The 24,910-nt window shown below is 42.2% G+C and overlaps 1 protein-coding gene across 3 annotated transcripts; it reads right to left on the reverse strand.

Annotated features, from left to right (window-relative positions):
- Positions 1-838: 838 nt before the first annotated feature.
- GGH (gamma-glutamyl hydrolase) lies at positions 839-24,102 on the reverse strand. 3 transcript variants are annotated; one of them, XM_073794442.1, is made up of 9 exons: positions 23,911-24,096; positions 20,850-20,964; positions 16,838-16,888; positions 12,939-13,053; positions 9,531-9,669; positions 7,012-7,118; positions 6,838-6,928; positions 2,739-2,876; positions 839-1,220 (listed from the first exon to the last, which is right to left on the reverse strand). In XM_073794442.1, the coding sequence occupies exons 1-9, from the start codon at positions 24,017-24,019 to the stop codon at positions 1,099-1,101; spliced, it is 987 nt and encodes a 328-aa protein (XP_073650543.1). In that variant the 5' UTR covers positions 24,020-24,096; the 3' UTR covers positions 839-1,098. The 3 variants fall into 3 exon arrangements, with proteins under 3 accessions (XP_073650543.1, XP_004327416.1, XP_073650544.1); XM_004327368.4 differs by having other exon boundaries at positions 12,969-13,053; positions 23,911-24,091; XM_073794443.1 differs by lacking the exon at positions 2,739-2,876 and having other exon boundaries at positions 23,911-24,102.
- Positions 24,103-24,910: the final 808 nt, after the last annotated feature.

Here is a 24,910-nt window from a genome sequence, read left to right on the forward strand (position 1 = left end):
AATTATGAAGTTGCCTGAAAAATGGCAGAAGGTAGTGGAATAAAAGGGTGAATATGTTTTTCAATAAAGTTCTTGGTGAAAATGAAAAATGTGTCTTTTATTTTTACTTGAAAACTGAAGGCACTTTTTGGCCAACCCAATAAATATACATATATACAAACATATATACATATGTATACATACACATATGTATGTATATATATTCCATATATATGTATACATATATATACATTCCATTATGTATACACACACACACACACACTGGAATATTATTCAGCTATAAAAAAGAATGAAATCTTGCCATTTGTGGCAACATAGATGGATCCGGAGGGTATTATTCTAAGTGAAATAAGTCAGACAGAGAAAGACAAATACTGAATGATTTTAGTTATATATGTGATCTAAAAAATAAAACAAATGAACAAACACATCTAAACAGAAACAGTCATAGATACAGAGAATGAACAGGTAGTCACCAGAGGGGAGAAAGGCAGGGGGTAGGGCAGAGTAGGTAAAGGGGATTAAGAGATATAAACTTCCAGTTACAAAATAAGTTAAGTCCTGAAGATGTAATATACACAGAGAAAATACAGTCAATGATACTGTAACAATCTCCTATGGTGACATTAACTGGACTTATTGTGATGATCATTTTATAATGTATACAAATATCAAATCACTATGTTGCACACCTAAAACTCATATAATGTTGTATGTTAATTATAACTCAATAAAAATTAATAAAAGAATAAAGAGTCTTCAGCAAGGATGAGGTAGGTGGATGGGTAGGGAGTGGTATGTATTTCCAGAATCAATCAATTAGAAAAAATGAAATATCTGTATTTTCAATAAATTTATTTTTTTCTAATCTTCAGATAAAAGAAAGCTTTTCCATGAAAAACACTCAGATTATGTATCTGTCTCACTGACTGATTATCAAATGTGATATAGTCAAATATACTGAATGAAGAATCAGAGCCAGTAACATCATAGAAAAGGAATCTCTGTGGCCTTCTATTATCGTCATGAGTAACAAGTTATTACAACAGTTTAATCATGGAGTTAATCAAAATTTCTCTGTTAACACATTGAAGGCTTTCAATCAAATATATAACTTTGCTGAAACGAAGAAATGTTCCCAGTATAAACTGGACGGTACTGATAAATTAGTGCTTTGCCCTCTTCAACATCAGATTCAAAATGGTGATTGTTTTTCCGAGCTGCAAGAAAAAGAAAGCGTTAATTTTTAAAAAGATAGGATACAATTTTCAAAAGGCTACTTTAAAATATTTCTTCCTATAATCAGCATTATTAAGTGGGATAATACCAGCAAAAAGGAAAAACGTCTTACCAAATTCCCCCAAATAAAGCAGCACCTGATTTGGAGTAGAGCCTTCCTGACAGCAGCCGTGCTAACCCTGCACCAGACCCCACGTGGCGCTCACTCCCCTTTCATTCAAACGCCTACCACACGCCTACTGTGTGCATAGCTTGATGTAGGGCCTGGGGATGGCGACATCCACAAGGCAAGGTCCTAACGCTCAAGAAGTCTTGTCTAGTCACCACACAGAAGTTTTTATAGACTAATCAGGAGGACGCTTCAAGAGGATGGAGAAACTGGCAAAGCTGAGGCAGGGGAGAAGGGAGGCATCTCCCCCAGGTAAGGCAGAAATTTGAAAAGCAAGGAGGCACAAAGAAGTCGCATGGCGAAACTTTAGGTGTGAGGGGGTGAGGGCTCAGACTTTACCCTAACGTCAAAATAAAGTAAATACAGGCCTCCGTGGCATTTTTAGAAAGAGGGATGTTGGAAAATGAAGGCCATGTAGCCGTTCCTGTGATACTGCTGCAGGGAGCCTTGCTCTGCTCTCTGCTGTTCTCATCACTCCTATACGAACGACATGAAAATGTTTCTTGGGACTAATATTACACCTGGGAGAACTTTTTTTTAATTTGGGGTTTTTGTAATGAAATGACCCGTTCACCGGAGCACAATTCTAAACCACAGTGAACTCAGGAGGAAGCACTTTACCTGCGAGTGTGGACGGAGGGTTGATAAAACCTCAGGGCAAGCGTGAAGGGAGGATGCAAACAAAGTTCATGGAAATCTTCCCGGGGCCGCGACTTGCCAGAGCGACGCCCTAATCCCTTGCAAGTTGTGTTCGTAGCTCTGTCTTACACCCATATCACTCACCTAAAACCCAAGCATCTATAGCCAAATTCTCAATTTACCCACAAACATAACCTAGCATGACTATGCCTGTGTTTTCATCATGAAAAAGCAGGCAAAGCGTATTAACTTTCTCCACTGTGCCAATACCTACAGATAGGCAGCCTTAAAACCACAGACTGATGAGTATAGAGTCAATTTACATAATTGTCTTGGAAAAGTAAGATCTAATCCTCAGAGAATGTCATAATTAAATCGTTATCCCTAAAAAGAGTAATTGGAGGGGAATCTAAAAAAAAAGGACTCAAGAAAACAAAACAAAACAATCTTTATGCTGTTGTTCAGGAAATCAGCCCACTTAAGACTGTACAGTACCGTTAACTGAAAGAACTGTCCTGGTTTGATCTGAATGACTAATATCTCAATTTCAGGGCTTTCACATGAATTAATTTTTTTAAAAGTTAAACCTACAAAACATTTACAGAGTAAAAGTACACAGAAGTTCAGATGAGGGCGATTTCCTTCAAAACCACACTAGAGAGACAAAATTATAACCCCTGCCCCATATTACCTTCAGCCACAAAGAACTCTGCTAAATAAAATGCAGCCCTCACAGCATTAGGCGCATGGGAAATGCCTTTTAATTTGCCCCACTCATAAGGAGCTTTCTCTGGGTGCCACTGGACACCATACACCGGATACTGGTATCCTGCACAAAGAACATAGACTGGTGAGTATTAAGTAGTAACAATGGTCTGGGATGTTACTTAACAATTAAATTATGTTTTACATGCTGTGTAAAACATTATTTTTATAACACCCAATGTCAGACAAAATTAAACTGTGCACATTCTCTCAGACACAAACAATTTCAGTTCACAGTCAATGTGAAAGTTCACAATACAATATTTCACTGACTTACAACCTTTTATAATTTGAAATACGATTCCGTTTACTAGGTGATCAGAGTAGAGTGAAATAACTGAGCCTCTGAATATATCCCAGCTCAATAGTAAACCGCACATCTGATTAGTCACAAGTTTCTTCTACAACTCTCTTCCCCCCACTTCATACCGCATTTTCATCCCCTCCTATAATGACATTCACATGAGCATGAACTGCGCCAGCATCTTTAGTGCCCTTTTACATAAGTCTCAGGCTCAACTGTGTCTCTGTCTCAGTCTATGGAAAGGTTCATGGTTTCATGCTGACAATTTTTAAATAGATTTTCAAAGTTTAAATTTGGTGTGAAAGATTTTTGGTAATGTGCTTCACTTATTTTTAGAATTCTTAAATATCTTTACATACAAAAATGATACGATCCCTAGGATTTACTCCAAAAACTAAGCTGGTATGAGGAGAAAATAGATATGAAACAACAATGGCCATATAACTGTGATAGTTGTTGAAGCTTAGAGGAAGGGACCCGGGGGATCATTACATTACTCTCTCTGCTTCTAAATATGGCTTTAAAATTCCATAATTTTTTTAAAAATATGTGTAATATTTACCTTCTGAGAAATATCTATACTCATCTCTTTTTTTCTTCACATATGCCTTTCCTCATTTTAATTGAAAAAAAAATCCTCCCTCTATTATTCTTGCTTTGAAATTATAACCCTGACTACCACGGGAAATACTTAGAGAAATGAATTATCCAAAAGTAGAGATATCTAGGGAAAAGGGTACTGTCCGCATATCCCATGAGACTCTGCTAAGAGAGATCATGTCAGAAGAAGGAAACCTATTTTATCCTAGCCTTCTTCAGTCTAGATTCACAAGAGAAAAGAACCTACCAGCAAGCAGCTCCGGTCACTCTACTCCATCCCTCCCCACTGCGCCCTCCCCCCCCTCCTTCTTTGTGACATACTCTCTTTCTCTGTCTTGAACCACATGTGATGCCACCAGCAGGAGACCCATGGGCTGGATGACCAGGAAATTAACTGTTACACATAGGTAACTGAAAGGCAGATCTTCTAATATATTTCTTTGAGATATGAAAAGTATTATTTAGAACAAGAAATACCCTAAGTGGTGGTGCAGTGGTTAAGAATCCGCCTGCCAATGCAGGGGACACAGGTTCAAGCCCTGGTCTGGGAAGATCCCACACGCCGCGGATCAATGAAGCCCATGCGCCACAACTACTGAGCCTGCACTCTAGAGCCCAAGAGGCACGACTACTGAGCCCACGCACCACAACTACTGAAGCCCATGCGCCTACAGCTCGTGCTCTGCAACAAGAGAAGCCACCGCAATGAGAAGCCCGTGCACCTCAAAGAAGAGTAGCCCCCGCTCGCTGCAACCAGAGAAAGCCTGCGTGCAGCAACAAAGACCCAACACACCCATAAATTAATTAATTAATTAATTAAATTTATTTAAAAAAGAAATACCCTAAGTGATAAATTGTAATAAAGATTTTTCAGATAGATGAATGGATAGGACAGAGACACACACTGACATTCAGAAGCAAGTTGAGATTTACTCATTTTTTGTAAACTGCGTCAATAAAAGATCAATGCAGGTTCCTGACAACTCTAGGAATCACGCCCTGGCTCACTAATTTAGAACAAAATATCAAGAACAGGAAGGAAATGCGCATATAGGAGCATCTCAAGTGTTTCTATCTAGTAGGTGTCAGAAAACTTTCAGAAGATAAAAATTTCAAATGAGCCTGGTATGATGACATAGCCAGGAACAGAACCAACATGAAGTCCTATTCCCTAATTTCCAAGCCAATACTCTTTCATTTAAATAATTACTCATCTATTCAACATCTACTGAGATTTCCATAAAGTCCTGGAAACACAAAGAATGACAGAGTCCCAGCTCTCAATGAGCTCTTAGCCTAGGAGGAAAGACAGAACATGAGCAAATAAGTGCAAAGAGACATTCCTAGGAAGTGCAGAGCAAGTATAAAGGAGGAGCACTGAGGATGTGGCGAGAAAGGATAACGGGCAGGGATGGCCTCCAGGAGCTGACCACTGCCCTGAGTTCTTAAAGCTAGCTAAGAGGCCATCAGCAGAAGGGAATGGGGAGGAAGGAAAGCTTTTCAGAGGAGAGGAAAGAGCATAAGGAAAAGCACGGGGGCAAGAAGTGCTGCTCTGTGGAGGGCTGTGTGTACTGAACAGGGTGCATGGAATCCAGGCTAGCGAGGGCTGCGGGGGAGACCTTGAGTAAATGACTGGGAAATCCAGACTCCATCCTCCAAGTGCTGAAGAGCCACTGAGGAGCTTTCTCCCCAAGCAATGTGGTCAGACTGGAATCTCGGGGGATTGCTGGTGACCGGCTGGAAGGCAGGTTTGTGGAACGGTTAAGAGCTCCTGCGGCAACACAGGTGGCAGGTGGTTTATGCTGCAGTCGGACAGGAGGAATAGAGAGATCTGGGAAGAAGAATTCCCAAGAAGGATGTGGGAAGTAGCAAGTGGCACGGACTTCTTAGATGTGGAGGATGAGGGCCGGAAGTCAAGGGCAGCCAACACTAGATGATGCGGTGAATGGCAACGCTGTCAACTAAAGTAAGAAATACAGGAGGGGAAACAGGGTTAGAGAGAGAAGTTCAGAGTGGTTCACTTCAGACTGCATTCATCAGCCTTCCCAGAATTCCGGGGAGGTCGTTTCTGAACCTTCAGACATCTGACCTCCCCCAACAAGGGAGCCAGTGACATGGCCACAACCTGCGAATAGCATGAACTACTTCTGCCTCGTCCCAGTTGACTCCAGTCCAGTGCTCGGGCCTCGCCAGTAGCACCAATCAGTCTCGCCAGCTGACAGACCACCTACTGCTTCTGCAAGCTCTCATTCATGGTACTTTGCTTCCTTGTGCACTTGTGATGTTTTGGCTGTGAACCAATCACTTTCCTTAAAACCTCATATGGAAACTTCTTAAAAGTCCCGGAAAAATGCAGGTTCCTCCAGAGAGCACTACTGACGTTTGTTTCTGACACACACGTTGAGGCACTATCAGTCCGAGATAGCTTCAAACACACTTTTTGACTTAAGATGTGCCGAACTTCCCAGTTAGTATAGCGCGGGCCACGCTAGACCGGCCTGTCATGAAAACACTCGGGGCTTTACTGATTTACCAGCCCACCCGCTTAGCGCTACGGTTCAGGATGGCAAACTCTCCCTGCAGTTGTGCAGGCAGGATTCACGGAGGGTCCAGCCTTCCGCGTCCTGCTCCACGGGGGTACTCTCCAGGGAGGGGGGGTCCTGAGCTTCATCTCAAGCTCTCCTGACTCAATAATAAGGCTGGTTTAAATACTCCACTTACCTCCTGCAATTTGGGGTCTGAATACCCTTACTGTCACTTCATCAATGTATTTACTTAGGAAGATGTTTTTCTGTATGTCAGTCACATTTTTTGCTGTTGTCTGCAGCACGTACTTAAGCTGCAGTATTGCTAGAAACAGAAATCACTTTCTCCATTTATTTCTTCATCCACTCTCCCCTTACTCTTCACTTCCCCTTTTCATCACCCTATCATAGAGGGTGACCCAGGTAAACCACAACTGATTTGGAACATGGGCAAAACAGGCCTCCTGTCTCCAAAAATGCCCTAACTTCTAACTTCAGTCCCCAAAGTAACATGATCTTATTCATAAGAGAACTATAAAATCAAAATTAATAAATATAATAAGTAAAATAAAGTGTACATCTGCAGTGATACATACCTTCCATTGTTGAAATAAACTCAATAGAGCCATCTGTATTTGTAGTTAATATATTGAAAAACGCCTTTAACTTTTCATTCATTGTAAAATTCTAAAGTGCAAAAATAAAAACAAAATAATTACTTCTGTAGTAAATCTAAATGCATTAATTTCATTGTGTTATTAATGTGATACCTTCACAGAGAGGCTCCACTTGTGGAAATTTGCAGTCAGAGGTTCTATTGCTAATGACAGCAACAAGTCAGCAGGAAAATTCTTGAACATTCTGCTCTGCAATGGACCTGAAATAATTCAAGCATAAAAAGAAATAATTTAAACACAGAAAAAATAAAATCCATTGAAGTCAACTGATCTTCAGCCAGAGAGAGGCCATTGTTAAGACATAATCAAGATGACTAAATGATATGCAAACACATCGTTTCCACAGAAGTATTCTAGTCAAGCACAAAATAAGTTTAACACACAATTCCAAATATGTTCCATACTTAATTACTTTTCTTGTAGAACTGTAACATAAATAACTAAAATTCTTCAGATGTGATAACGAGCAGGCTAGCCAGAGAGTAAGCAGAGGATTTCAAAATGAGTTCTCTAGACAGCGCTGAAAAATAGGTGAAATTTTCCACATGTGTATATATTTGTTTTCTCAGGAAAGGACCCAGAACTTTTAACACATTTTCAAAGGTATCTGGGACTTAAATGGGTAAAAATACCAACAACGTAGGAAAAAACATTAACCAGGCCAAGATAATTCTACTCACTAAATAGATCAAAAGAAGCAATGGGATTCCCTGGTGGCGCAGTGGTTGAGAGTCTGCCTGCCGGTGCAGGGGACAAGGGTTCGTGCCCCGGTCCGGGAAGATCCCACATGCCGTGGAGCGGCTGGGCCCGTGAGCCATGGCCGCTGAGCCTGCGCGTCCGGAGCCTGTGCTCCGTCCACAACGGGAGAGGCCACAACAATGAGAGGCCCGTGTACCGCAAAAAAAAAAAAGAAGCAATTTACCTCAATGAAGGCTCTGGAGTCTGACACAGACATATGCCAGCAAAGGGATAAGAAAATCCTGATGGTGTTCAAGGCCCTAACGCCAGCTGTCCCTCAATGAATCCCTCATTCAGGATGCTAATGGCTTCCATTAGAATCCCAGAGCCCTACATAATAAAAATCCGCTGATACCTTACTTCAGCAGATTTCATTCCTTTTTTTGTATAAACTCGGTTTTAACCACATACAACCAAAAGAGACTGACCTGATACATACACTTCCCACAGGATTCTTGCAGTAATTAAGTGAGACAATATGAGAAAGAGCTTTGAAAAGTATAGAGCATTTTATAGATTCTATGTATAACAACTACTACTTTCTATCCAAAATCCTTTTGAGAACAGGAATGGTTGGTAGCATTCAACATTCAATTCTGATGATTCAGAAATCAAGTAACCTCCAAGAATCATGATCTATTTACACAGATTGGTAAATAAAGCATTTGTCTGGTCTTTGTCCTGGGTTCCTGACTGGGAGCTTTTAAACCCTTGGAATTTCCGGACTGATAGGTGTGTCTTTGTAATGCTAATGAGGTGACACAAGGTGGCCCCTGGACAGCTTCAGGATGAGGCTGGTTATCAGAAAAACTAACCACGTGATTATAGCAGGTCTGACTTTACCTGGCTATGTAGTGCAATGGACATGCATTGGACTTCTAGAGCAGGTCTGACTTTGAGCTAGCCTCATCTCCAGGGATGAGACAGGGACTGGAGATTGAGTTCAATAACACGGCCAATGATTTAATCAACCATGCCTTCATAATAAAGTCCCAATAAAAACTCTGAGCACCAAAGTTCACCGGAGCTACAGGGCTGGTGAACATATTGATGTGCCAGGAGGGTGACGTGCCCTGACTCAACAGGGAGAGGGCAAGAAGTTCTATATTCCCTCACAGACCTTGCCCCATGTGTATCCTTTACAGTAAAACTCTTTATTGCAAACATAGCACTTTCCTGAGTTCTGAGAGTCATTCCAGTTCATTATTAAACCCGAGGGGGATTGTGGGAATCCCAAGATTCATGGCCATCTGATCAGATGTATGGGTGGCCTCGGGGTATGACTCGTGGCTGGTATCCGACAGAAGGGCAGTCTAGTCACGGAGATAACCTTTAACTGGAGTCTGTGCTAACTCCAGGTCGTTAGTACTAGAATGGAATTGCAGTGCACCCTATCTGGGATCCAAACAGAGTACACAGCCAAGGGAAAAATGCTGACTATAATAATAAGAGCTAACACTTATTAGAGTAATATTTAAAGTGCTTATCAGAGTACCTGGAAAACATTATCTTATTTAATCCTCACAAAAAAATCCTAAGAGGTAAACGCTTTTACAAATCAGGAAATTAAAGCTAAGAGAGGGTAAATGATTCCCCAAGGCAGCAGTGACAACGCTAGGGCTCAACACCAAGTCTGACTTTAGAGTTTTTAATCATGCACTGTCCTGACGTCACTAGAAGCAATAAGTTATCAACATTCAAAATTCCTTAAGCCAGCTTTATAACTCAGTACAAAAAGTGACCATTCACATCTTCAGCCTGTGCAAATAATTTGAAAATTAACAAATGTTATGAACATATTTTTACTCTGATATTTGCAACTTATTAATCCTGCCCAGTTAATATTTTTTTCAGGCTCAAAAGAGAATTCTTACCTCTAGTGAAGTTCAGTGGCATTTTAATTCCAACAGTATCTGTGAGGGTTAATAAGCTCTCTCCGCTGACCAGGTACGTAAGCTCTTCAAATCCCAGGCAGGTCCCCCACGTGGGAAAGTAGTCTCCATTACCAAAACCCTGTGCAGAATAAAGAGAAAACTAAGCTTACTCAAACCTTTCAAAATAAAAATTATACATTTGATTTGTCGTACAAGATTGGCACCTGAGGTATACATGGATTTCTAAGGAGTTTTCCAGGATCAATAGTAGTAGGCGATCACTTACTCTCTCTTCTATCAGTAGGATATCACTTAATTTCTCTTTAGATCAAGCTCCCACATAATAGTTCAGGTTTAACTAACCAAACTATCCAAACTCAGTTGTGCTGGGAAAGATACAGACATTTGCCAGTCAACTACCGAACAACACATGTAACATTCAGGGACTGTAAATATCAAGGATGATGCTAGATAAATGCCTATTTACACATTTTCTACAAATCTTGTTGCTTTAAATGACTGTCCAGTTTTGAACGTACTCTGAATGGAAGTCTTTCCTCCATTATCTCAGAATTTATAGTAACAGCTGCATCATACCACCTTCAGCTAATCAGATTTAAATCAGGTGAAAGCCATGATCTGGAAGGAAAGGAACAGTCGGCAAGCAAAAGTAAAATAAAATTTCAGAGAGTAAAAGCTGTCAACTAAAAAAGTACAAATGTACTGGGTTTCTTCAGAGGAAGTCACAACAACCAGTGTGACTGGGGGAGAAGCATTCCAGCAACTGAATTTTCTGATTAACCAAAGATTAAACCCAAGTGTGCTGATAGTTACAAAACTGGGTTTTGTAACTTTTCTAAAAGCAGTGGTTTTCCTGCATAGACTGTAAAATATAACCTAACAGGGCTTCCCTGGTGGCGCAGTGGTTGAGAGTCCACCTGCCGATGCAGAGGACGCAGGTTCGTGCCCCGGTCCGAGAAGATCCCACGTGCCGCGGAGCGGCTGGGCCCATGAGCCATGGCCGCTGAGCCTGCTCGTCCGGAGCCTGTGCTCCACAATGGGAGAGGCCACAACAGTGAGAGGCCCACGTACCGCAAAAAAAAAAATTAATTAATTAAAAAAAAAAAAAAAATATATATATATATTTATAACCTAACAGTAACTCATTTTAAATGAGGAAATTGTTAGGGAGTTTTTTTCTGTTCTTCAATGAGAAAAATATAGAACAGCATTAATTCCTATACTTCCTATCTCAAGATAGGATTTTAATACTTTTATATGCAAGTCTGGAAAATTTTATTTTTAGAAGTTAGAATTGTATACGTTATGTTGAAGGGTCTTACTGCATCCACTTACAATAAACACAAAAGAGGGCTGAACTGTTCTCTGTTTCCATATGCACACCAAACTTGATTTCTGAACTAAATGTTAAACCCCCATTTGCTGGGACCACATCTTTTGTTTGTTGTGATCAGCAGAGCAAAGGACACAGAGTGAAACCGAATAGATCTCACAGAAATCACTTCTCAGGGCTTCTTCATCAGGGCCTGTGGACGCCAGTGGCTACAGCTAAATGGAAGTTCAAGGTTGCTAAGCTTTTTTCTTTGCTTTGAAATCTTCAAGTAGCTAATTACATTTTTTAAAATTTATTTATTTTTATTTATTTATTATTTTTGGCTGTGTTGGGTCTTCATTGCTGCGCACAGGCTTTCTCTAGTTACGGCGAGCAGGGGCTACTCTTTGTTGCGGTGCGCGGGCTTCTCATTGCAGAGCACGGGCTCTAGGCGCGCGGGCTTCAGTAGCTGTGGCACGCGGGCTCTAGAGCACAGGCTCAGTAGTTGTGGTGCACGGGCTTAGTTGCTCCGCGGCATGTGGGATCTTCCTGGACCAGGGCTCGAACCCGTGTCCCTTGCACTGGCAGGCGGATTCTTAACCACTGTGCCACCAGAGAAGCCCTAATTATATTTTTTTAAATAGGCCTTTGGGTCTTACGGGTTAGGTGGCTCCTTTTTTTTTAAATTGAACAAGCCAGTTACATGAGTCTCTATATGCAAAGGAAGAGTGGCTTTATAATGTTCATATATATGCTTTCCAAATGCATTTTAAATCACTCATGTTATAAAATCTCAATTTTGTTCCCTAGTTTTTCCAAAAAATATCCACTGAGCATGTACTAAGTACATGGAACCATATGATATGAAATGAGGAATGCCTCAAAGGGTGTCAGAGCCATGCAATCTGATGAGACATGAACAGCTAACTTCAAGATATTCTGTCTCTGGGCTTCCCTGAAGAGCTGGCTAAGGCACAAATTAGGGACGGGGTAGAAAGGAACAGCCTAAGCAGATCTGAAAGTAGGAGGACACAGAGTATGTGCTGGAAATACCAGCCTGGCTGCAATTACCTGCACAAGCAAAGTCTGGAAAAGGTGAGCTGTGGACACACTGTATATCTTGACTCAAAGACTATAAAAGGCTACATACAGGTCATCAAGCCAAGCCATTAAGTTTTCAAACAAGCATCTCATATGTTAAAAGCAGTTTCTTAGGGAAATATTTAAGGTTGGGGGAGATAGTAGGACCAGCAAGATTAATTAGAAAATTGCTGTTAACAGTTCAGGGGAGAAATAGCCAGGGTCTGAGCTATGGTGCAAATAGCCAGGGTCTGAGCTATGGTGCAAAGGCAGGAGCAGTCTTTTTAGGAGACTAAAAAGGAATCGAGAGGCTCTGCAAGTCACGGAGAGGAGATGAGAATTAACAACACATGAACAGGGACTTCCCTGGTGGCACAGTGGTTAAGAATACGCCTGCCAATGCAGGGGACACAGTTCGAGCCCTGGTCCGGGACGATCCCACATGCCGCGGAGCAACTAAGCCCGTGCGCCACAACTACTGAGGCTGCGTTCTAGAGCCCGTGAGCCACAACTACTGAGCCCGCATGCCACAGCTACTGAAGCCCACATGCCTAGAGCCCGTGCTCCGTAACAACAGAAGCTACTGCAATGAGAAGCCCACGCACAGCAATGAAGAGTAGCTCCGCTCACCGTGACTAGAGAAAGCCCGCATGCAACAACAAAGACCCAACGCAGCCAAAAAAATAATTAAAAAAAAAAAAAACACAACACATGAACAACGCCCAGTACATAATGAAGCCAGCTTACTTGGCCACCATGAGGGCCTGGTTCACATTAATGAGCCCAAACAGAGAGGGCCGGCCAGCAGGGCCCTGAGGCTCCCTGGAGCCCAGAATTAAATGAAGCGCAGAGAAAATAGCCAAGAGCTGCCACTGGCTGGAAAAGAACAGGCACCCCAACAGCTAAAGGTGTGACGAGACTAGGGTAATTGTGCAGAAAGTATTACCACGTGCTTAAAAAAGGAATTATCCTCGTGGAAAATTACAAAAGCTCACCTGGAATAATAAGAAATAACTGAGGTTTACCTGTATGGCCAACTTGTAAAATATTTTGGCCACGTGGGCGTAACCTGAATTTATGAGGTCAACACTTCCTCCAGGGAAAAGGATCCTGAAACAACATCAAACAGCGTGCATTTCAACCCCTCCCCACTCCCAGAAAATAAACAATCATTTTATTTTAAAACAACTTTTCCTTACTACATAAGCAGCAAGATCATTAGAGAAAATGAGAAAAATTAGGCAAAAAGAAAATACAAAATATTTACAATCCCACCCATTTGTAAACTATTGCAGTTAACAATGAATTTGTGCATATTCTACCAAACCTCTTGGATAAACAAGTTTATTTTTGAAATAGAGTGTGGATAAATTAAAGTAAAATAAATGGGGGGAGGGGAGGAGAATACACACAGCTAGAAATCAAGTAGAAATAAAATTCCAAGTATAGCTAGGTTTAAATTAAGATGATCAGAGATGCCAATATCAACTGCAGGTCCATAATCATGCGTCAGGCTTAGCTCACAAAAAAAATCTGTTTTAACAATAAAGAACAAACTAGTCATAAAAATATAGTAGGCTAGAATTAAATATCTATGGAATTTAAAATTTATTATTATTACCCTGAAATCTCTTCAGAAATAAGAATGGTGTTAGAAAATTTTGAAAAAGAACACAATTACCATTCTAAAAAATTCTAGGAGAAAAAGGGGAGTCACAAGCATTTGACTTTATTTTACCCTACACATAAAGGAGAGAGAGAGAAAAATATTTATGTTTTCACATCAACTTTGTAAACTAACTCTAAAAAGCTCTTAAAGTAACTAAGGATATTCAAAAGAGATTACAAAGGTTGAATTAAATATATTAAAATTTTTGAAAATACTTAAATATGAATTTGAGACATGTGAAATATCACCTTTGAGACTGTGTTCATTCAGTAATAGGTATTAGCCCACAGAGACAAAGATGGGTAATTTTTGCTGTTAGTAGGATCGTGGTCTAGTAGGAAATATATAAACTATAAGGCAGAACATCTGCCACAAAACCAAGCAGAAAACCCTACAGTTTAAAGTGGCTTAATGAAGACTCATTAGCAGTTCTCCCTTTTCATTGACTCAGTATTTAAAAAGCTGCCTCTGAACAAACTTGGTATGTTTAATCTCAAAGTCCATTCATAAAGTAAAACTTGACTGTCCCTCTCGGTTGACAAACTCCTTCAAAGCAAGGCTCTGCCTTTTCATCTCTGCAAGCCCCGCCCCCCCCCAAAAATAAAAACTTCATACAAGGCTCAGTAAAGGTGTTTCGGAAGTGGCATTAGAGTCCTGCTCATTGCCTGCTGTATATTTTTGAGGTTCTACCATATACTCTCTCCGGGACTTATTTATCTTTGTCCATGCCAAAGTACACTGCATATAACAGGCATTGTAAATGTTTCACTAAATTGAACTAACTTTACTGTAAATATTTACTGATCCAAACTGAGGTGAATACAAACGACTGTTTTGAACATAGCTTTTTAAAAAAAAATATTAATAAATGAACAGTTTTCTAAAATTTTTAAAAAGTTCTTTTTATAAAAGTTTTACAGTAAAATAGACTCCCTCCATCCCACTCCTGATTAGAAATAACCACCATTATGGGGCTTCCCTGGTGGCGCAGTGGTTAAGAATCTGCCTTCCAATGCAGGGAACGTGTGTTTGATCCCTGGTCAGGGAACTAGATCCCACATGCACGCTGCAACTAAGAGTTCGAATGCCACAATTAAGGAGCCTACAAAGCCACAACTAAGGAGCCCACCTGCTGCAACTAAGACTCACTGCAACAAAAATTAATTAATTAATTAATTTTTTTAAAAAGATGGGTGTTCTTTAAAAAAAAAAAAAGTAAAAATAAATAACCACCATTAAAATTTGTTATGTTGACCTCATATATGCTATACATATCTCCTCACCCCAACTTTAAAAACAAAAGTAAATGGTAGTATACTATACACACCACTATGTGCCTTGCTTCTTATCACATGGTTCACAGAACAATAGTGATTCAGGGCAACATCTATAGATAGCCTCATGTTTAACCTGTGCATAATATTCTATTATATGCATATAGTCTATTTTTTTATCCAATTCCCAACTGATGGACCGTTGGATGGGTTCTAAATCAGAAGTATTTCAAACAATTCTACAATGCATATGTTTGGGCCTAAGTCTTCACATAAGGGGGGATTATATTTTTCTTTCTGTTTTATTATTTTCTTTTTACTGAAGTATAGTTGATTTACAATGTTGTGTTAGTTTCAGGTATACAGCAAAGTGATTCATTTTTTTATACATATATGTATGTATATGTATGTATGTATATATATTCTTTTTCAGATTACTTTCCCTTATAGGTTATTATAAAATATTGAGTATGTTCCCTGTGCTATATAGTAGGTCCCTGTTGGTTATCTATTTTATATATAGTAGTGTGTATATGTTAAAAGGGCTGATTATATTTGTAAAATAAAATTCCTCTGAAGGGTTTCCTGGGTCATATGGTATGTGCATTTTTAATTTCAATAGATACTGTAAAACTGCCCCCAAGGGCTTCCCTGGTGCCGCAGTGGTTGAGAGTCCGCCTGCCGATGCAGGGGACACGGGTTCGTGCCCCGGTCCGGGAAGATCCCACATGCCATGGAGCGGCTGGGCCCGTGAGCCATGGCCGCTGAGCCTGCGCGTCCGGAGCCTGTGCTCCGCAAAGGGAGAGGCCACAACAGCGAGAGGCCCGTGTACCGCAAAAATAAAAAACAAAAAAACCTGCCCCCAAAAGACTATGTAACTCACCCTGATGGAAGAAATGTTCACCTATTGAGGTATGGGGACATCATCCTGGCTTACACATGATTTGGCTTGAACTTTACGCTAACTAGAACAGCCTATCTTATGGCGCATCAAACAAGTGCTGTACAACTGCTTTAACCACTAAGAAAATAATACGTTATCCAGAAGTTTCAAAAAAAGTTCACTTTGAAGACGGGGATAAATGTCTCCCCTTCCTATGACGTCCATGCTAGTAGTCCTTCAAAGATAAGGTTCCCTTCCCAGACACCAGGGTCATGCTGACTCGCTGTGTATGTGCTAATCTGTCTGTCAAAACCCTGAAGGAATGTACCCTTGTGTTTGATGTACGTTCTTTGCTCTGTCAAGATATAAAATCGTGTTTTTCCAGAGCACTTTCTTCCTGGGCTATAGTCCTCCATTTGGCTCGAATAAACTCTCTTCTGTTCCTTAATAATTGTTTATTGATTATTTGGATCAACAACTCCCATAAGTAAAGGATAAGAACACTGTTTCCTCACACCCTCACCACAGAGTACTAGCACATTTTCTGCTCTTTGCTAACTTGATGGTTTTTAATTGCTATAATTAGCTTTCCTCTAATTGTGAGTAATGTTGCACATTTTTTCATATGATTAAGAGGGTTGCTTTTTTTTCTGCGAGCTAAGCAATCATATCTTTTGCGGAGAAGCTAGAGGATATAAAACTTTTTTTCCAAGTTCTATCCAAGTCACCTTCGGAAAAATAACCAATTAATATTCTCATTCTTGAGACTTATACATCCCCTAAGCAAGCAGTATGCCACGGCCTCCAAAGTGGCTTCAAAACATTTAAGACAAGCATTAAAAGAATAAAGACTATGTCGCACATTAAAAAAAAATTGTATGTTGTCTACTGTGTAACATTTATTTCTTAACCTGCCTTCTCTCTGCAGGACTTCTGCACCTCTCAACTCAGAAAACTAATATTACACCACTGTAAGACAGCTACATAGAAACATGTATTAAATTTATATGTACTTCTTTGCATTGCTTAGACCTCCTACACTATATTAAACCAATGTTGGCAACTTACCCATTAATAGACTTGAAAAGCTTTTCATACTCTTCATCTTTAAGATCAAGCCTGAAAACAATAAAAATAATTACAAAACATCCATTTCCAAAACTTAAGAAGAAAAGTAAGCCTCTAAATGAAGTCACCACATTAATTTTTAAAAGCCGGGTGAAAAATAATTCTTAAATACTGGACTATATCACCTCTTTGCCTTCCTAGAGGCATTTTTTTCAAACTACATGAAAGCCACATACTTATATCCTTGTTTTGCTAATCAGACAAGTAAACATGTTTTCCTCTGGTCTAATGTAATTTGATACTGTGAGGTACATGTTAATATGCAAAACATTAAAGACCATGAGATTTGGGTACCAGTAATTTCTCTGCTAGCCAAGATAAAAAAAAAGAAAAGTAAGGATATTCAGTAGTTTTAAGTAAAGACTAAGATTTATTAGCATACCCATCTTAACTACAGGAAGCTTCGGCAAAAAATATAAATGCCAAGTCTCTGCTTCAACCCACCCCTACCGCCAACCGCAAAGGTCTCAGAACTACTGTGTATTCACAAGTCAGAAGAGTTCAGATCTAGGCGGTACAGACTACATGCAGGTCCCTGTAGATGGGCCTAATTTGCCCAGGTAATTATTCTGAAGTTCCCTTCATCAAACATCTGGTAAGGTTTTCCTAACAATCACCACGTTATTGATGATCTTATTCCCTTCTCCAGAGAAAACCCACGGGATTAGTCTGTGACAACTGGCTACAACCTTGACTTATGTCACAGTAAGACAGGTTACTCTTCCAGAAGTTCGACGGAATGAAAGGACAAGGGAAAAGAGCATCCTATTTATGAATTCCTGCAAGAACTGTGCTACGTTCAGAGTCTTCTGGTTGCATAAGAGAATAAAAAGGCATAATGCCTTCTCAGATATCAACTACAGTCCATTTCTGCCGCACAGGAAAGTTCTAGAGGCATTAGGACACTTCTCCCATTATTAAGGAGATACCCATGATGCCCGGACTTAGCTGTGCTTTGCCAGAAAACCCCTCTAGGCTCTCCTCTAAGCCCAAATGAGCTGTGCTGTTCAGAAATTCATAATAATCCTCCTCTGGCAGAGAGCCACAAAGCAGTGGGTGACACTGCAGTGGTGCTTACCACTATCTTAAATGGAGGATAGATGGGCAGGTGGCTGTGACTTGGGAAGTGATAGGAAGATGAAATGTGAGTCCCAGTATTCTGCCAGTTCAATCTCCCCAGATTGTGTCAACAAAGAAGGAACCAGCAGGGACCCAGAAGCCTCCCCATGGATATTTAAACCAGATGGGCAGCTACCACCACGAGGAACCAGAATGGATTCAGATCACTCAGCTGCGCTCCAGGGACTCCTACCAGCTAGCCATGCAGCCTGTTTCCAGTCACTTCAGTCATTCTAAGTAAATGGCTCCCCCATTGTCCATGACTGAATTTTCGGGCCCTGTTTATCACTATTAAGGGGCTTAACTGTTGGTTGGGGGCAGGGGGTGTCACAAACTCAAGCGCCTCAGAGGCCTTGCAGGCAAAACAGACCAGGTCACATTCTTTGAACACAGACGGTGCTTCCATGTTATCAGACTTTCTTGAAACAAAAGACCCTCTCAATAAGTTCTTTTTAAAGAAAACAGCGAAAGTCTGGTAATGATGGCAAATGACACAGCTTCAGCAATGTGAAAAGGAGTGACAGGCGCTGTTGCCAATGGAGAGCAGGTGCTCCGTTTAAAATGAGCTCCAGAAAACTGCCTTCAAAAAAAAGGAAGCCAAAAATTCAGACTTTTACAAAGTCTTCTGATTTGTACATATTTTAAGCACTGCGTGAATGAAGCACATTTTTAAACCAAGAGCAGCTTGTGGGCAGCCACGTGCCAGCTCTCAGGTGGGGGACACTCGGTGGGTCTCCCTAGTCCTGCAGCGGAAGATCATTATAACCTGAGTGCACCGGCCACCCGAGGGCGAAGGCAGCAGACAGAAGGCGGAAGGACACCAAAGACAAACTTCTTCAGCTGCTCCAGGATTAGGTCTCCCATCCTCCTCCTTTTCCTTCTAAACTGCAGAAGTTGGTCCCCAGCACCCGAAATTCAGAAATGAATCCAATGTTACCGGTGTGATCACTTGTCTCGTTCTACATTAGGCAATCCTCTGCAGGTTCCTCTGGGAATTAAGCTGCCATGCATTACATTGTTTTTACAGGATCACGTGATTCTAATTCTGAGCAATATACCTTCAAGTGAACTTTGGAAACCCAAGCTGGAAATTAACCTGAATGCTGACAGTCACGGTTTCAGTATCTCAGGCTTAAGTCCCAGTATTCTCCAAATCATCAGTTTCAAAACTTCCCTAGTTTCAAAATTTCCCATTTCAAAACTTCTGTCATTCTCATCCATTCCTCCCTGTGCCCTTTCATTCTATTACTCGTCAGGTCTTATTGATTTTTTTTTAAAGAATATTTACCCATCGATCCTACAACCACTGCTCTAAGACAAGCCCTTCTCGCTTCACACCTCGCCTACTCACACCTAGCAGCCATCTCTGCACTGGCCTACCTGCCTTTTCACTCTCCACCTCCCACCTGTGTTATCAGCACTAGGTCCTAAAAGAAGAGCTTGCAGAAAAAGCTTCCAGGATCAAAACTTTGCAACACTGTCCTAAGGACTGTCCAGAGCCTCTGCCTCAGCTCTAAAATGCTGCTGTTACCTGGGTTCCAAATAAGATTTCATTTGAAAAATTAGATCTGCTACTATAAAATTGAAGACTAATGTCAAAAGCGAACGTTCATCTTGGAGTAGAGACAGTTAAATGTAAAAGATCAAGCAAAAAGACAATCCTTATGAATCTAAACATAAAACCATTTGGTGGTACCATTCTCAAAATTGTAATATTTGCATTTTTAGTATTAATGTTCTTTTTGAGCAGTACTTTTCTTTGTTACAATTGTTTAATGCGAAATTATTTACAAAAACAAGTTGCCCAGAGCAAACAGTTGTGTTTTGTGTGTGAAATCACTTATAATGGATTAGGTGAGGGTGCTGGAAGACCCCTAAATATAGCCAATTTTGGATGATAAGATAATATCAATACTTACAAGGTTTCTGTTAAAAAATTCAACTCTTTCCAAATCAAAATGACATGCATCATTTATTATTACGTCATGTCATGAATATGACATGAGTCATTTTCTTATTCTAGGTCATTATATCACAAAAATAATGTACCTCCTTTAAAATTGCAATACCTGTCATTTATACTGAAGCAACACTGCTGTAGTAGTAATTTCCAAACTTCTATAAATTTATTTATTTATTTTTGCTGTGTTGGGTCTTTGTTTCTGTGTGAGGGCTTTCTCTAGTTGCGGCGAGCGGGAGCCACTCTTCATCGCGGTGCGCGGGCCTCTCACTATCATGGCCTCTCTTGCTGTGGAGCATAGACTCCAGACGCGCAGGCTCAGTAGTTGTGGCTTACGGGCTCAGTTGCTCCGCGGCATGTGGGATCTTCCCAGACCAGGGCTCGAACCCGTGTCCCCTGCGTTGGCAGGCAGATTCTCAACCACTGTGCCACCAGGGAAGCCCCCAAACTTCTAGAGTAGAGCGCAAAGGTGTTTTAAAAGTCCTCTTCTAGAACACTCCTTGATTCCCTAAGTGTTTCCTTACCCTAATATTACGGGATGAAGTGCCGCTGTAGATGCCTGCACTCCATTACTTTCACGCTGTCTGATGAGGATCACCTTTGCTGGGGGAAAGGTGACTCATTTCATGCTCCGTCTAATACATATGCCTCATGTCTAATGATATCACAGATGCACAGAGCTTCACACCTTAAACGACTTAATGAGAGACTCCTAAGCATTAGATGTGTGACAAAAATCAGGTGTGATGTGAACACACTTGAATGACGTGATCACAGGAGAGAAAGCATTCATTTTAGAGATAAAAGATAATTTTAGAGATAAAACAGCAGTTGCAGCTTGTATTACTCAGAGTAAACACTATCGAATCATACCTTATGGGTACAACTCTTGCACCTGCGGATTCCAGATACTTTACATAGGATGCAGCAATATAGTATTTTCCCAGGATTTTCATGTTCTCACTATGGCACGTTTGCATTAATATTCCTAAATTACAAAAAAAAGAAGTTTCACTTTCAAGCAATTTCCTTTTTTCCTGCTCAGAAACTGAAACACATCATCCTAGAAATGTCACTACTCTACTCATTTAATTCACAGAATTAAATATGAAACTTCTCCTGAAAGCACGTCTATAGAATTTGGGAAAGGAGTAGTGGAGGCTGATGTGAGTTTTAAGTAGCCTTCTCTCTTGCCTCATTAGGGAGGCCAAATAAGCCCCCCAAGTAGGTCTACCATAGTACCAGCCTTTTTCACAAAAGCTAGAATCAACTTCAGAGTACAGATCCTTCAATCTAGAAGGAGGCCTCTCCCTTCCCACACACACACACACTCTAAGGCACATCGTTTCCTTGACAACAAAGTAAAGGAGTGAAAATATCTTCTATCCATATCTCTCCAACATCATCACCACCACCTTGATCCAAGCAACTAATATCTTGCGTCCCCCCGACCCCAGACTATTATAATAGCCCCTTAAAAGGTCTCTCTGCATCCTTTCTTAAGCAACTGCCTTCCAACTCCATCCAGTTCTCCACATGGAAAGAAATCCGATGACATCACCATTCACTGTTTTGGCATATATTACTGAATCGTACTATATACCAGGCACTGAACTAGGTGCTGGGGACACATGAGTGAACTGAACAAACCAAATCCCTGCTTTGTGGGCTTTAATTCCAGTGTGCGGAAGGGAGAGAAGAGAGGAAACACAGTAAACAAGATCAAAAGGGTAAACAATAGTGTGATGGCTGGTGGTAAGAGCCGAGAAGAAAAGTAAAGCAGCAGAAGAAGGTGTGTGTTTGGGGAAGGAAGGATTGGGTAAGTTCCAATCTACAGGAAAGAAGAAAGTCTCTTAAATGCGGTGGCCAGGCAAGTCCTCTCTCAGAAGGTAGAACATGACACTGTCGGCAGGACTTCAGAGAGGTGAGGGAGTCAGCCACATGCGGGTATCTGGAGGAAGACGGTTCCAGGATGAGGGAATAGCAAGTGCAAAGGCCCCGAGTCGGCTCTGTGCCTGTCCCGCTGCAAGGAGTGCCTGTGACTAGAGTCCTGTGTTGGCAAGGGGACAAAGTGACAGCAAAGGAAATCAGAGAGAGAAGAGAGAGAGATCAAAGCAGCAGGGGGTACCTCCTTGCTTGAGCACTTCGATGGGTTCCTAAACTTTCACAAACTCTACAGACCCTGATGCTCGGGCCCACCTACCGCTCTGGCTGCCTCTTAGCCCTGAAACCTCAGCCCCAGCACAGCACTGGCATCCAGGACACATCAAAACACATCTCTCCGGAGAGGATACCTGTGCCTGTATCGCTCACTACTTCACCATTTGGAACACCTTCAGTGTCTCTGCAGGCCACCTGACAGGCAGGGCCGTCCTTATCAGTCAGTCACCTGCATCCCCAGCTTCTTACAATAACTGGTATTCATCAGGCACTCAGTTAACATATATGCCACATGCCAAACTTTGTTCAGTAAGACTGCTTTTCTCCTCATGGAGCGGGAAGATCGCCCTTATTAAGGACAATAACAGTTAGCAGGGAAATAATTAGGGAGTGTCATAGGAAATGGAGTGGTTACAGGACAGGCAAGGATGAGGTGCCACAAAGGCGGGCTGGGGACATGTGGACACAAGGTACTAGAAAGGAGGAAAGTACATTAGAGTAGGTAAGTTCCACCAACTTCTCCCCCGCCCCCTCTCCATCCTGGGACAAGAGCTCGGCTATATTCCCCGCCCCTCAAAATGGGACCAAAATTCTACCCATACTTTGAGGCCATCTCATGAATTTCGCGGCTTCTTTTCGTTGATCCTTTGCACTCCTAACTCAGTGCCTTGCACACAGGTATTCAGTTAACTATTCTGTCTTAACGGATCAGGGTAAACCAAAAGCTTACTTACTTTTTCTATACTTGACCCTGGACTTGTTTCCTAGAAACCACTGTTTCTAGCAAAGGGAAAACAATCACTCCTCTTCTTCCCTTTTTCCCTCCCCTCTGCACCCACAATTCCCAGCACACTACATGAGATTATACTTTGAGTTAGTTCCCCTGGGAGATTCTAACCACTATTTTAAGTAGCTTATAAAATAAGGCATTCCGGGTTCCAAATACTGATACACAACACATTTGAAAACTGGGCACTACCAATATACACGAAAAAATGCTCATCTACTTTCTGTTTAGTCACACAATACAGTGCCCATCTTCGGGGTGGGGGGAACACACAAAAAACAATATGAAAGGCATAACACTACAGCTAAAATGAGACCATTTTACCTGTCCACACACAAGTTACTTTCTGCAAATTTAAAATCCGGGCCGATTTCTCCTGGGTTGCTTTCCCCTGCCCAGTATCAAATGTCTATTCTGGCAATGCAAATTGATTTTACTCTCTTTTTAAAACATACATTTGTCGAAAACGAAAAATGACATGCTTCACTTTAACACCGAACAGAACTGCCATTAGGATCACACCAGCCGCTGCTGCCCTCCTCTGCTGGAGATGACTAAGACCAAGGTATACCATTATTTCTTGATTATCTAGCCAATTCGATTTTTATACGTTATAATGCATCGTTCCTCGAAATGCGCCCTCAGCCGGTGAAATTTTAATAAAGATAATGCATGTATAGAATTCGTTTAATCAGTAGAAATTCCTAGCTAAGTACAAACAATTAAACCATCCGCAGGATTCTTCACAGTGCACCTTCCTCCCTTCCAATTTTAAGAGCCTTGGAGTTGAGGAAATCAACGAGGCATTAATTAGCTATATTTCAGCACGATCCAAATGATGGCTTGGCCCCTGTGCTACACAGGAAGGCACACATCCTAACCCTGAACTTGGGTCTTCTAGGACAGGACGCAGCCGCCGGAGCGCAGCTGCTGGAAGCGCCCACCGCGGTCCCGGCCCCCGGCCCCCGGCCCCCGCCGCCTCCTCACCGATGATGGGCTTCTTGGAGGTGGGGGCGGGAGAAGCGGACAGCCCAAGGCTCGCCGCCCCGCAAAGGACCAGGCCCAGCACTCTCAGCAGAAGACCCAAGCTCGCCATCGCGCTCGCCGCCTCCCGCCGCCTTTCAAAGGCACGGCCGGCGCGCAGCCAAGTGACTCAACCCCGGCCTCCCGGCCGATCCAGGGCTTAAGGCGAGGGCGGTGCTCCGCCGCAGGGGCCTATGGGAAAAGCTGTCCCGGCGCGTGCGCGCGGCTGCCGCGGGGCGGGGCCGGGGCGGGGCCGGGGCGGGGCCGGGGCCGGGCGGCTCCTGGGTACCAGAGACCCTGCTCGCCCCATCACGGCGCCGCCGCCGCGCCCCGCCGCGCCTGCGGAGACTCGGGAAAGTGCCGGGTGGGCACGGGGCGGTCTCCGCGTCTTCGAATCTGCCCTTTCAGTTGTTTTCTCGACGTGACCTTAAGTCACCCAGAGCTAACTGGGGCGCCCGGTCCAGCGGTCGAAGGGGAACCGCAGGGTCTCTGCCTGACCGAAATGGTAACCTGGCAGCAGGGGAAGCTGGCGAGAGGTTCTAGAAGTCGCCTGAGAACTTTGCGCCATCGGCAGCCCCTGCCTAAAATCGTCGGGAGCTGCTAAAATCGTTTTTAGGAAGGCTGGCAGCCAAGTTTGACACCCCAGCGTTCCATACAAGGATGTACGGTGACTTAGGAGGTAATTTCCACATCTTGCCATTTGTGTTCAGGGTCGAGGCTTATGGACGATACGAAGGGAAGACAAGGGAAGGACGATGGATGCGAACACGTCCACGGACGCACCGCCCCAGCCCCGAGCTGGGTCGGCCCACCGCTGGCATCGCGGCAAAGGGGCAAGGCCAGGCCAGGCCCGCAGACGGTGCCTCCTAACTTCAATGTTGACCCCAAGCACAGAGTGTCCTACAAACGGGGCAGAAAGGATGACTTGGGTTCCTAGTCATTAGAAGTTTTTTGAGGTTTCTGT

Source organism: Tursiops truncatus, chromosome 17, assembly GCF_011762595.2.
Source record: "Tursiops truncatus isolate mTurTru1 chromosome 17, mTurTru1.mat.Y, whole genome shotgun sequence".
Taxonomy (NCBI): Eukaryota; Metazoa; Chordata; class Mammalia; order Artiodactyla; family Delphinidae; genus Tursiops; species Tursiops truncatus.